The 14,397-nt window shown below is 49.5% G+C and overlaps 1 protein-coding gene across 3 annotated transcripts in view; it reads left to right on the forward strand.

Moving 5' to 3' along the window:
• SH3PXD2B (SH3 and PX domains 2B) overlaps positions 1–14,397 on the forward strand; it is a 79,014-nt gene that overhangs the window by 23,249 nt on the left and 41,368 nt on the right. For 2 of the 3 annotated variants that reach the window (XM_074915848.1, XM_074915849.1), the window contains exon 3: positions 10,118–10,193. In XM_074915848.1, coding sequence (XP_074771949.1) covers positions 10,118–10,193 — 76 coding nt within the window. Of the gene's footprint in view, positions 1–9,723; positions 9,807–10,117; positions 10,194–14,397 lie in introns of those variants that run through there. The other variant, XM_074915850.1, reaches the window with a different exon arrangement.

A 14,397-nucleotide genomic window follows, 5' to 3' on the forward strand; every position in this document is an offset into this window, starting at 1 on the left:
AATTTTAGCGAAGAAAGAAAGTCCGTTCACTATGTGTAAAACGTTCCCTTGGTTTTTCACTATTAATTTTTTAAAAAAAGCCTTCCTCTTGATGAGTCACTTAAAACATTTTAAAAATCCTTTTAATTTTAGTGGTTAGGTTTTACTGTTTGAACTGAAATGTTAATTGAAATGGATACTTGTCTGCTGATCTTTCTTTTTGGCAAATCAGCACTTTCCAGTTCCACTCCTCTCCCCCTCCCACCCCTCCACCCACCTCAGGCGATAAAAAAGTCCTGTTGGAAAGTTCCCAGAGCACTCTGAGGTTTCCATTTGGGGGGTGACTGCTTTTCACCTGCCAACAGGTGGCTGCTTTAATCCCCAAAACCATGGTGTATTTTTATCAGTTGGTGAATTTGGTCAGAAACTTTCCAGGTTTTATCTCTTTGTATCCCTGTAGTGAGATTACACTTAGAGAAGAGCTCTAAGATTAGGGTGCTGTCAAGGTTCATGCTCCTTAGGGATTTAATTATGCTCGAAAACCTTGGCATTACTCACTCTTCCCTCTATCCTGGTTGGGTCCTAAAAAAGCAGGTGCAGTTCAAGGTATGTGGTTTGGGTTGAATTTTGTGTAAAATCTGCATTCTTGTGTTTAACTGCACAGAAGGCAGCAGGGTTGCTGCACTTTGCCTGCTGCCGGGGCTCCTCTGTGGTGCCTCTGTGTTCGCTGGCTCCAGGCCCTGGCAAAGGGTGAATATCCTGGGTTAGGACGGAGTTCACCCTGGAGCTGCATTGCATCTTGCTTTATGCATTCCCAAAGGCTCCCCGCGGGCTGCCCATACCCCTGCTCATCAGTCGCTCAATCCTTCCCTGTTAAGTCCATTAACTCCTCCATAAGCTGCAAGGGCCAGTCTCCTCCATCAGACATCGCTTAATGGCAGTTCTGGTTTTGCAGTAAGTGGAGTTTCTTGGCGAGCTCCGTCCGTCTGGCAAGGACTGTCTGAATTCAGAAGTGCTCCAAGTCCTCTCCTGCCATCGTGCGGGTGCTGGCAGTGCCCGGGCTCCTGCGCCCACAGCGGCTGGGGGTACATGCTGCCTGCAGAGGCTTCCTGCCCAGCTTGGGTCTTTGGGCACATTTAAATCACACCCCTTCCATAAATGGAGGAATACAAGGTGCTCCATGATGGAGACACGCTGCTGGTGCAGCAGGAGGTGGGGTGGGGATGCTGATGGGTTCGTGCAGGAGCTGGCCTGGTTCATGCGGTCTGTGGGGCTTTGTGCCCAGGGTTCCATCAGCTTCTGTCTCTGCTAGATGGACATTTTTACTGACAGGAGGGAGAGGGTGGAAAGGAGCATGGTAAGGACACTAAGATGTATCTGTTTCGTATGGAGACCCTGGTTTTGGCAGTTAAACGAGACACTGCAGAACCTTGAAGTTTTCCACCTGTGTAGCTGCTCTTGATGGAGACCATCAAAGCAGAAAGAAATCCTCCCTCAAGTGGTGAGAAAAGTCTCTTCAAATTGGCCTTTCTGCTGACTGTGCTTTCTTGGAAGATGGGGTTTGTGTTTAGGGAAGGAACAGCAGGGAAAACAGACAGCAAGAAGTCTGATGCAAGAGGAGGGTGATGAGGCTGGTGTTTCTGACCAGCAGCGCTCTCCCAAGTGGTAGGACTGCAGCTTTTGCAGCCCTGCCTGTAGCTCAAATGTCTCCTCCTTTATCTTATCATGTTTGGGCCTGCCACAGATTTCAAACTTTGCATTAATTTCAGGGAAGGAATGTATGCCAGTCTGCTTCTTCTCATCTGTTGGAGTGGAGAATGTTTTGGGGAAGGGAGGAGTTGAAGGGAAATCAGATCATGAGCTGTTTGGGGGAGGAGCTAGGGACAAGTCATCCCAAGGTTTTGGCAAGCATGCAGCTCAAGGTGGGGTAGCACGAACATAAAGTGTCTCCATGACCGGTCGCTGAAACACTTGACTGAAGGTTGCCTCTTGGTGCGAAACACCGTGTTAGATGTGAAACTATATCTGGTTGGAGTGCCTGAGCACAGCCCTCCCCCTTGCTGCGCCTCGGCTGCTCAACACATTGAAATAGGGCAGATATATTGGTATTTCTCCACTGTTGTTTCCATTTCCACAACAGAAACTAAATCTCATGACTTTCTGGTCTTCAGAGCATGTCTGCTTTGGGATGCTAGAGAGGAGGATGGGGGTGAACATGAACTGTCTTTGCAGCCTTCTCTACAGCTGCTGCTGCCATGACAGCTCCAGCGATGGTTGTGGTGGTGGTTCTGTGGTCTTTGGCACCAGGCTGGGGCAGGTGGCACAGCTCTTCCCTGCTCCCATGCCAAGGCTCCTTCCAGGGCTACTTCCCGTGTGACACAGCCCCGGCTGTGCTGGAGGGATGTTCCCATGGACGGGATGGGGAAGAGGAAGTGGTGCAGACCAGCATCACCCCCGGGTGCTGCTGCTGTGTTTCCAAGCACGTCTACCAGCAAGAGTCATTTCCCGCGGCTGGGTGGCTGTGGTGAATTATGGATGCTGTTCTGGTTGTTTGGTGGTGTTAATGCTCTGCTCCTGGTGCCTGCATGGAGTGCTGCTGCTTTCAGTGCACATCTCTGCAGTCTGGGACCTGCCTGCCCGGCCTAATGCCATCTAAAGGCTGCAATTATCAGAAATTAAATGGAAAATGGATTAGTAAAGTACTGTAAAGAAAATGATGACTTCCAGGATTCAGCATCAAATGAATCAAATGTAAAAAGCAGTATATTTTAATCACCCAAGAAGCAGACAGAGGGATCAGCAGCTCTGTGAGGGGGCTGTATAAATGGAAATTGGTTGGTGCTCCTCTTCAAATTTGAAGTTTTCTTTTTCATTTTTTTAAACACTAAACTCTCTTCTTTGTCTCTTCCAGATATATTCTTGACAGGCTTACAAAGTGAGGGGAAGCAAGCAGTGCTTTTCAGGAGTTGTTTGGGCCATCCAAAAATGAGTGCTGCTTTTGTATCCCACTGTCTCAGGGTGTCTCACTCAATGACTTACTGGAGCTGGGTTTAGGGAAGATGCAGCTTTGTCTGCCCTCTTGTTCCTTTCTGGCTGCCTCGGAGTGGGTACCCAGAGCTCCTTGTTGCTTTTTAAAACATATGGACTTCAAATGTCTTAAAACATGATTTCTTTAAATGCTCTTGAAAATGCACTTTGTAGATGAGCACAGAACAGACACAGAAATCACTGTTGGAGCAGGGTGGGGCTTGAACAGAGACCTATCTGGAGATGAGGGTACTCTCTTCTTCCCTGACTCTTTTGCCCATTTGCTGCAATCAGCACATGATGTTGGTTGCAATTTGATACTGGTGTTTATTTTTCACTAATAAACAACCATGATAATCTTTTAGTCATTTCTGGGGTTTTAAGTTTCAAGGCTGGATGACAAAAAAAGGAGGCTCCTCACACTGAGGTTACTACAGGCTTTTAGGGGTTAGATGCTTGGGGCTGATGCCTCCTCTGGGAATCCTGGCCACCCGGGTGAGGGTGCCATGCCCGTCGTGGTCTCGCTTGCCTACACTGGAGCTGAGCATTACTGAGGTTTCTGCTCGGAGAATCAGTGGGTGCTCAGGCTGGAAATGTCTCCCATCCTGGGCAGTGGAAGCTTTTTGCCTGGTTGCTTTTGGAGGACTACTGCACTAAGACCAGGCCTAGGGAAGCGGAGCTGCCACGTCCTCCGAGCCCCCGCATGCAGGCAGAGCCTGCCAGCTCCCCCACTTTGGCCCATGTGGTTTACGGGCAAGCACCCAGGGCAGCACAGACCTGGGGTGCCTCGGGATTGGGGACAGCGTGGGCTGAGGGATGCATCCTGCCCTCTCCATGCCAGTGAGCTATTCACAGGCACCAATGTCTCCCTCTGTCTAATGCTTCCTGTGATTTCATAGGAAATTTCTCTTGTAGTGGCAGCTGCTGCTGATTTGTGTAGCCTTTTTCTCTCTGACCTCAGTTATTTTTCTTTGTCTATTGCTGAGCGATGCTTAAAGTTTTCCATCAGGTTTTCACAATCCAGCCACTGTGATGCCATTTCCTAGTGTTGAGGAGGTCAGGATTGCCTCTGCCTGGTGATGTGTAAAATGCACTTGAACTCATCCCTTTCACCAGGAAAGCTGGGACTAGGGAGATGTGGTCATCAAGAAACCACTCAGTTGTGCTGCCCTTCAGCTCCCGTTACTGTCTTTGATCATCCAGCTTGCTTTGGCCACTGAACGGGCATTACATGGTGCCACACCAGTGGGGTCCTTCCCCAGGCTTGACCTCCTGAGCTCGGCATCGCCACACTTGGGATCTGAGTTTGCTCCACATTTGTCATTCTGTCTTCTGGGCTGTTGTGTTTTCACCCCTCCTTTCTTCACAGACAGTCCAGGGAAAGCAGAGAAGGTACCTCTTGTAGGATCGCAAAGAGACTAAACATCAGTAGCCTGTGAGCTGCTGCCAGATGTCGTTCTCTTTCCTGGACTGTCTGCTTGGCAGATGTTCCCCAAACCAGCTGGTTCCAGGGCGCAAGGGTGCTTTGATCTGCAGGAGCATGTTTGCAGACTCTCTGGTTCTCAGCGCACAGCCCTGTCCCTCATCATGTCCCCGTGGGGCTGGGGTGCTGCCGTGATGGCAGGCAATCACTGGACCCACATCCCTTTCCCGCTGCATTCCCTTGGAGGTCAGGGTGAGCAATGCACGTGAACATCCCCATCTGGAGTCACTGTCATGGGGACAGCGGGGCAGGCGGTGTGCCTGGCTGCCAGCAGCATTCCCCCTCTCATGAGCGATGGGGCCGACAGGGAGTTTGGAGCATGGGATGAGAGCCGTCTTGGCTCAGATCCATCTTTCCCCCGTGGCAAGCTGCTGCCTTCTCTTAGCAGGGAGGCTGTTGCTCTCACAAAGAGTCTCCTGTGATTCTGACACTGTGCACTCAGTCCGACTCTGAAGCCTTTTGTTGAACTTTTTTTTTTTTTTTTCCCCTTCGGCTGGTGTCAAAAGCTGACTTCTCTGCTCTGGATAACAGACATGTCTGGTGGAGGCATGGATTAGGTCAGCTCTCGCTTGCTAGCCCAAGAAGGAGGAATGTGGTTTTACACTGAACCTCCTGTCACGCAGGCAAGGCAAATCCTCTCGACAAGAGAAGGGGGAAACTTCCCTCACCCAGTGCCTGCAATTACCGCTCACAGCCTCGCTCCGACATCAGATCCTGGTGTTGTGCAAGAGTGAAAGATTTGGCTTGCCTTGCCTGGCTATTTCGTCACCCCCCAGCCCATGCTGGTATCTTGCTGTTCAGTCATGTGAACCACCATCCCCTCCATAAATTGGCAAAGACTTGCTTTCTCTTCTGAAGCCCAGTGCCCACACAAGCCCAAACACTCAGTAGTGGAGAGCCTGGGTTTTAGAACAGCTCGACAAAAGCAAATTCCACAGTCCCTCGGCTGCAGAGGACTTGCTGCGAGAGTAATCCCGTGCCCTTCTGGTTCATCCTTATCAGGGGAATGCAGGACCTCTGTGTTTATCATTTCACCCTCACATTTTCCTTTCCACCAGATCAGATTTAAATGCAAAAAAATTTTTTTTTCCTCTCCTTTACATACCAGAGGGAAAAACTCTTCTATTTTATTGTGGAGAGCAGAGGAGAAGCAGCAAAATTATGACATACCTTATTACCTACTGGCACTTGGGTTGAGGTGTTTGTTGTTTTTTTTTACAGAAACTTCTTGGAGTTTGATTCCAGCGTGCTCGCAGGCTGGTAGACCTGGGGCCCTGCTCCTCCAGCAGATAGATCTCTCAGGTTACACCATCTGCACGGTGTATCCCTCTGCCACTACACCATCAGCTCTTACTTGGGCAAAGCCCTTCCTGAACGCTCTGCTTCCTGGGAATACTGCTGAGCACATACATTCCCCTCTCCCTAGGATCCCCTGCAGCCTGCAGCACACTTAATTGATTCAATTAGGATATTATCTTACGAGTTTCCTGTTAATGAAGAAGCTGTCTGCCAGTGTGTTAGCTGTTGATACAAAGCTCTTTTGAAAGGCCCCCTCTCCCCGGGTGGCCTCACCGGCGTTATCGCTTGCCCTGTTAATGGACAGCTCAGCCATGGGGACAGTGTGTTCCCATGATGTGCACAGACCTTCCCCCATGGCTTGCTCTGGAAAGACTCACTGCTCAGACATTTCTGGGTTAATAAGAAAAACAGCTAATTGATAAAATAAATTAGTGATGGAAATAAAAGTGGATAAACATGCCCTATCCTGACGTGCTGTTGTGGGGAGCCTGGCTGCAGATTGGATACGCCGCTGGGGCATCAGTGCCCCAGTCCTGGCTTAGGGAGCCAAGGCCTGGCAGCCGTGTGATCACCCTCCCTGCGAAGGAATCGGTGAAAAGCATGATACAACAGCTTCCTGCATAGTAAAAGCACATCAAAATGCTTTAAACCGCATCTACTCCAATATTTATTTTTTTCCAAAGATTTTGTCACAGATACTTTAAAATAATCTTGGAAGGGAAGAAACAATAGTTATTGTTTCTTTTTCCCTTCATTTTTCCTCCTGACCTGGGTGCATTGCTGAGGGCAAGCGTTGGCCTCTCTGCGCTCTCGCATGCTTGGCGGGGAAAGCTGCCCTCCAGAGGGCCGTGTGTCTGTCTGTCTGCCCTGTCTCCCCCTCTCCCCAGGATCTTGGATGGCCAGGCAAGTCCTCCCTTATGGGAATGTGATGTGAGCGGTCTTGTTTGGAGCTTGGATGGAGAGCCTCACTGCTGAGATGATTTGTGGGAGTCTCCCCGTGCTGACCGCCCTCCTTCCACAGTCCCTTGTCTGCTGGGGAGCGTGTTTCCCTGCTATGCTGGGGAGAAGGGTGCTCTCCTGGGAAACCTCCCCTGCCTTGGCTTGTCGCTGGCATGCCTTGGTTTCTGCAGACCATCTTCTGAAGCCATTCTGTGTGTCTCTCCCTGAGGACATGTGGGTTTGCTGCACTTTTATCTCTTTTCCAGAGCTGTTCCTGCTCTCCTTGGCTTTCCTGGGTAAGAGCAGTGTAACAACCTGTGCTGTAGTCCTTGTCCTGCAAAATTAGCAGGAGCAAGATGGGCCAGAAAGGATACAGGGAGCCTCAAAACCTGGAGACCTGTTACCTAGATTCCTCTGGATCTCTGGTGACATCTGTCAGGTCTGGAGCTGACCTTTTGCCATTGCTGTTCTGTGCTTATTTTTGTGTGTAGTGCTACAGAAGAACCATCAGCCTGTGACCCGTGGACTGGATTTCTGCAGATGCGTGCTCTTGTATCTTGCTAATGCAAACTGCCTGTCGTGGTTACAGCCAGCACTGGGGTTGTTTTCTTTGGAGTGAGTTTTTCAGCTGTTCTTCAACCACAGGCTTATGCCTAGTAAAACTGATGAACTAGTATTTGCTGCTGCCTTCTCTGGGGCTGCGTGATGTGGCAGCCAGGCTGGGTGGGATCCATGGGCCCGACCACTCTGACTTGCTCCTTGCCCACCTTCTCCCCTTTCTCTGTGTGCTGAAGGGTGCTCCAGGTACCTTGGAGCCTCTTTTCCTTCTTCCAGTAAGAGGAGAGAGCAGCTTGTGAGTGCACAGGCATAATGGTACCAACCAACAGCAGACCGTGCAGGGTCTGGTCTGGCTGGGGTGATGCTGGTTGCTCTGGGCTGGGCTGGAGCAGAGCAGGGGGGCTGCAGCGAGAGGGTCACTATGCCACCTCCTTGCTGAGCAGCCACTGCAAGAGGCACTTTTGGTCAAGGAAAAGGAAATGGAGGACTTCTGGGCTGAAGTTCTGGCTGGCTTTGTTGAGATCACATGGTTGGGAGCAGATGTGGCCAGAGGCACAGCCCAGGCACGTGCATACGGGAGAAAACATAGCTTGCACCATTTGTGCCTTGGAGTCTCATAGTGCTCCTGGGAGTGTGAGATCCTCAGCTTGTGTGCAAAACTGAGAGGAGAGGAGAGCTTCCAGTGACTCAAGTATTTTGCATTGCTTAACAGCAATCAGATGTGTGGCGTTTGTGACTTGTTTTACTCACCCTTTGCCAGTCACAAGCTTTCCCGAGCTCTTCCCCACAGGAAGGGCAGGATGAGAGGCACCTCTCTGACATAACACAACACGGGGGATGTGGTGTCATCCTTCATTGTCCTGGATTGAGGGAAGAGCAGGAGGCCGTTCTGTGCCCAGGGGGGCTGGGGAAGTGGTGCTGCCCTGGGAGCCTGCAGTGCCTTGGGGAGGCGAGTCGTCCTTTGGCTGTGCTGAGGCTCCCTTTGTGGCTGCTGGTAACGTCACTGTAGTCCCTGGTTATTGCTGAGTCTGGAGTAATTTTCTTTGTTACAAACTCTTTCAAATTTATCTTGAAAAGAAGCTGTAAACGTGGTCCGTTTGTGCTTAGTGTCATACTGGTTTTGAGTTGTCTTGTTTTCATTTTGAAGAGAATATTTGAGAGCTTCTTTTGGTTTTCCTGTTGTCTTTGGGAGTGTTAGGGGAGTTTTTGATTTCTTCTCAAAATGTAGGAAAAATACCTCCTTCCTTCTGCCCCTCCTTTACCAAACCTCAAGAATTTTATCCTGGTGCATTTGAGATCCAAGGAAAAAAAAAAAAAAGCAAATATTGCATGTGCAGGGGTACCAAAGGCTTTATTGACAGGAAGGGCTTAGTTTTGACATTACAGAACTTTAAACAAGCTCATGCCTAACAGTAGAGGAGTCCACAGCCCTTAACTAGGAGCAGGGACCTCCTGTGAAAAGCATGTGGAAAAATAAGTGCCAAAGAACAAGAGCCAGGTGGGGCACATCCCCGGGGGATGTTGGGACCCCAGAGTTTGGCCCTGCATGGACTCCCCATGGTGAAGGGTCTCCTGACAGTACATGGTGAAGCAGCAGACAGGAGGGATCATGGCTTGTGTGTCAGGCTGCTCGATGGTGCCCATCCTCCTGCCAGGCCGGGCGAGAGCTGCCTGAGGATGCCTCTCATGGGATGAATGCCTTGGGCTCTCCGGTTGCATAGTTTCCTCTTTGCATGAAATACTTTAAATATTAATTGGACCAGAGGAGAATGGCTGTTTAGACTTTGTAGGTGCTAAGGACACTTGCTAGGCAGGTTGTCTCCAGTGCTTCTCTAAGCACTTAATTATTTATGCAGAGTGCCATAGATCCCGTAGGAGAAGGCCAGACCCATTTCAAATACCCTGGGGACCAGTGAGCTCTTCAAGTGATGGAAGACAAGCTCAGATCCATGCCTCAGAGAAAACAAGGGAGAGTTTGCATCTCCCTCTCCTTCCTTCCAAGGGAGGGAGAATCTGAGTGGTTGGATGAGTGGCTAGATATGCTCTTTCTCCTCTTCTGCTCTGTGTAAAGTGCAAAGCCCAGTCCAAATGGTGTATTCCAGCAAGACCAAGTAAAGCAAATGCTGAGTACATAGATCCTGCCAGGGCATTGGTATTAAGCATAATAACAACTGCAAGGAGGTTGTGTGCATGTGCTAAAGCACCAGTGCAGGCACCCAGCAAGAGTGGGAGCTGGTTATCACCTCTCTTTGCTGACTAAATGTACTAAGTGCAGTTGCATCAGTCAGGAAATGATTTGTTGAATGCTGAAGATCCCATAAAACATTCATCCCTCAAAGCCTCTGTAGCACAAAGTGTTCCCCAAACTTGACACATAACTTTATGGCCTTTTGCAGGCAAACATGAGTTGGTGCTGTGAGTCTAAGTAAGCTGTTGTCCAGGAGCTGTGTCACTGCTGTGCTATGCTTGAGCTAATAAGAATATGCCTTTTTTGAGGAGCTTCTGAGATCTAGTGACTGAGGTCTGTCGGGATGAAACTTAATACTTGCAGAAACGCAGGTTACATGAATCACCAGTGCTGAGCAGAATGATAGTGATAAATAACATTGGTGGTGAGAAATAACTCTAAGGTCTTGTTCTTCTGGCACTGCTTTGGATGTGCTTCCCTCGGTGCTGCAGGTTGCTGTACTCTGGCTGATGGTGTTGTGTACCATCAGCCTCAGGACACTGCTGGTTAGGAGAACGGCCTTCTCCTCCTCCTGGGGAGAGGCGCCTTGTGTTGTGCACATTAGTCACTGACTTTAATCCCCTCTCTTGCCTTTCCTTTTCTAGATGCAAATGCTGGACAAGTTTCCAATGGAAGGAGGGCAGAAGGACCCCAAACAAAGGATCATCCCCTTTCTGCCAGGTAGGCAAGTGGGCTCTAGCAAAAACCATGCTGGTTTTGGCATGGCAGGAGCTTTTTCCTGGTCTGTATGTGAGCATACATGTGCTTTAGCTCTTAACTGCTGAACTATCTGAGCAATAGCAAGTTCTTGGCCTGCAGTGTGTCCACTAAAACTTCTGTATTTGTTAGCTGCATGCCCACTGAGTGTTAAACCCCTCGGTCATTCTCCCTCCCTCCCGAAATCATTAGTGGAGCACAGCTTCTGCCAGGAGCAACCCAGGCAACAGCCTGCTTGTTTTTGGAAGGGGCCTGGCCAGCACGGCACAGGGCTGAGAGTGGTGTGGGACTCCCTAGGAACAGCTCATACACTGTTTTTCCTGTCCTGTGCAACTCAAAGGGCTGTCCAGAGAGAAGGAAATAACAATTGAATTCCACATGTTGAATCAAGCTGATTGACAGCCTTGGCTTCCTCCTGTGATGTTTGGGTCTGGTTTTTCAAAATCAGGATTTCTGTGGCATGACATGTGCTCTGCCAGCCTGACGTGCAGCTGAGTGTTTGTGTGCCAGAGGAACAGATGCAGTCGTCTGTTGCAGTCTTTGTGGTGCGGGGGGTTGCTTGTGGCTGCCCTTTGGTGCCTTTGAGGAAAAAAAGAAGCCTAATATGCCTTGCAAAAATAACCAGCCTGAGGGTGCTGTGGGAGTCTTTCATGCACCCATAGCTAATGCCTTTGACCACAGAGCTGTCTTTACCCTCACCCCCAAGTAGCTAGTGGGCATATTTAGAAATGTCGTAGTACCATAATCACTTCCAGTGACTGTCAGGTCCATTTAGTGCAGCTCTTTGTGCTGTGCTTTGCCTCCTGGCTTTTCCAGAAACATAAAGGAATTTAGTGGGCTTTGCTTTTCTCTGACTGGCGTGAAGAAAACACTTTACGCCCCTTTCTGAGTAAGAGAATCTTGTCTGGGTTTCCTGTAGAGGGATTTCTGATCCTGGCTTGTCCTTGCATTATAACATCAGCAAAAGCAAAGCACACCTGACATTAATACAGCAGAAAAGCCCTTGCTGTACAAGTACTTCTGCCAGCAAGGAGTGGGGAGGAAGAATGAAAGCCAAATTGACAAAGGGCAAAACTTGGAAAAATTGGATGTATGGTTTGGCTGTGCTGCACTTGCAGAAAATTCCCACCAAAATGCTGCTATTTTTGGAAGGCAACCATCAGGCTTGAGAGCCCTGGTCGGAGCACAGTTGCTCTCGGCACACTCATCAATACTTGTTTCTTCGCTTTGGTGTTGGAATAGTTTTTACTTTGCTAAGAGGCACGTCACTGGGATTTCCACTGGAGAAAAAAGGGGGTTGCTGGAAAATAAAGCCTGCCTCTTGTGTGAGAGAGCAGTCTGGGGGAGTTAGGATGACCATCCTCTTGAGGAGTTTGTACATTTGTATGTGTCCTCTGCAGAGATATTTGCCCTTTTGCTCTGGTCCCCTTTTTTGCAACGGGATTGAATAACACCATTTTCAGAGGCGGTCACATGTTGACTTGGAAAACCTCTAGTCCATGCTTCTCCTAGAAATTTTTCTTGACACTTATTTCATTTCTGCAGTGGCTAGTGATAGCTAAGAAGAGAGACACTGTTGGCAGGCACCTGCAGCTTTACCGCTGGTACTTTCAGGAGACAGCGCAGGGAAAGATGTGGTGAAAAGATCACAGTGCAGGATGGTGTCCTAGCTCTGAGCAGGAGGTAGCCACTGGAAAGACAGATAATCTTGCATCTGCCTGTCCTCATGGGCAGCTTCAGAAGTCCTCTTGCTTCAGGGAAGCTGCATTATTAAGAAGTGGGAATCATGTTGCCTTTGCCATCCTGCCTTTGCTGCACATCCTGGAGCGGTCAGGAGCTGGTGGCTTTCTCTGGAGCAGGACAATGAGCCCTAGGCAGATGGCTTGCAAGCTGTGTCTGCTTCTGAAAGAGGACTTCACCTGGGGATATGGGAAGGCTTTTTTAATAGTTGCTGTCTGTGCTAGAGGATGTGCAAAGCGGGATGGTTTCATTCTGGAACAGTTCTTGGCCTTCCCAGTCTGGGAATGGCAGTGGGTTTTATTACTTATAACTGAACCCAAACTTCATCTCTCTGTGCCTCGGGGTGCTATCCAGGTGAGCTCGGCACAAACAGCCTGGGTGTCTTTCTCCGCAAAACGTGGCTCTAGTATGCTTAGACTTGCTAGGGTTTTGATTATGTTCAGCTCCTGTGAGTACTGTCGTTTGCTCCCAATCCCATTTTGAGCAACATTTTTAGCATCTGAATTTCATTACCGTTGGAGATTTGTCTCCAGTGGTTTACTGAAAGTACACTGCTTTCTGGGAAGCCCGTTGTAGAGTAACATTAGACATTGTGGCCACTGCAATTCACAAAAATGTCTCCTGCAACCCTGTGCCTCCTGCAGCTTTGGCTTTCTTAGCAAACTCCTAAGCGTCCCAAACTCAGAGTCACCACCATGACCTGAGAAGGTGCCATCTGGGTTTGTCTGTCAGGCTGGTTTCCTGGAATGGGAAGAGAGTTCCATGGTTACTCTGTAGTTACAACATCCAGCCCACAGAAACTCTGTTTGCTTTGCGTTGCTTTGTTTTGTTAATGTTTTCTTTGAGGATTTGACTTCTTGGCAATTTCTAGAGACTCTGGGTCTTTTGAAGTAGGCCTCTGATGGTATCAGAAGAGCCTCTTGTAAGTGCAAGTCCTTCAGCCCATTCACCTCTTCTGAAGTGGGGTCATAAAGCGGAGTCCTCTGAAGCGTAGCAGAGCAATTGCACTTGAGGTTTGGGATCAGAGATTGTCCCTTCCCAGACTGTGGCACCACACTCATCCTGTAGCACAGCTTAGTGGGGTCCGGTTTGGCCTGGCAGGACATTGCAGTGCTCCTGCACCATGCCTGAAAAGCCTCTGCCACCATATAGGGGAATTTGAAGTGGGCTCTTTGGCTACTTTTGCTGCCTTTGAGCCACCAGCACAGCCTGCCTAGCTTCAGGTGGTGCTGAGGATGGCCCCTCAAAACAGCTCTGGCAGCACCCAGCCCGTGCATGGCACGGACTGCGGTCCCTGGAGCAGAGTCAGGAGCAGCTGGCGAGAGAGGAGAGACCTGTCACTGCCCAGCCCTGGGGACGTTGTGCTGGGCAGCTCTGTCCTCGCCTGCAGGACTCCACACTAAGGGTTACATGTGTGTTGGCTGGGAGATGGTGGTATGGAGACCCCAGGAAAGAATGAACTAAGAAAACAAATGAGCTAAGTTGGGCCCGCTGTGTAAGGGCTGTGCCAGATCTTTCAGGAAACAGCTTTTATAAGGAGAGTGGAGCCTTCCAAACTTTGTACAGCCCGAGTGCCTGGAGCAGATCCTGGCCGGTCTGCTTCACTGGAAACGTGAGCCTCAGCAAGGAGGGGTTGCCTGAGGCTGAGCTAACTTTGGCTGTAAAATTGCTTTTTAGGAAGCTTTAGCTACAGACAATAGCGAGCTCCCAAGAAGGGAGGAGGAGAAAGGGGGTTCAGTGAGATCGTTTTAAAAAGCAGAATTATGCCTCCTTTCTACTCCCTTCCCAGCTTGCTAACCTGCTTGCCATGGCCATACTCACAAATTTTGGGGCTTTTCTCTCAGAACAACTGTGGGGATGCTAACAGCTCCCCACAAAGGCCCTGTGTGAAGGAGGTGAAAGACAACTCATCCATTTTCCAGCTACAGTACCTGACTTTCCACAGTCCCATTGTGTCTTCACCAGAGCTGGAGATGGCGTAAGGGTCCCAATTACTGTTTTCTGCTCTAGCAAGATGGGCTTCTGTGCTGTAGCACTGTTGGGTAGACAGTCCCAGACTAGCTTGCAGCCTGTAATCAGTACGTTTGTCTTTTCTGCGGGGTTTCAGCTAACCCTGCTGATGTGCAGACAGTATTACCCCAGGCAGAGTGCTGTGCTGGAGCAGTTGCTCTGCTTCTGACCTCTGAGATGTCTTTAAACAAACTACCTTATGTTTTCCTCTGTTCCATGACACTGTAGGCCATAGAAGCAATGGCCTTTTACTACTCTTCCACCAGGTTCTCAAACCACAAGTGTAAGGGACTGTCTTCACAGGGGCACTGTTTAATTCGTCTTAATTTCACAGACACCTAGGACTCCATGCTTATGCTATACCCAGGACAGCCCCAGAGGCACTTTGCTGGTCCCTCCTTTTTGCCAGGATATGTGC

This window comes from Athene noctua, chromosome 12 (assembly GCF_965140245.1).
Source record: "Athene noctua chromosome 12, bAthNoc1.hap1.1, whole genome shotgun sequence".
NCBI lineage: Eukaryota > Metazoa > Chordata > Aves > Strigiformes > Strigidae > Athene > Athene noctua.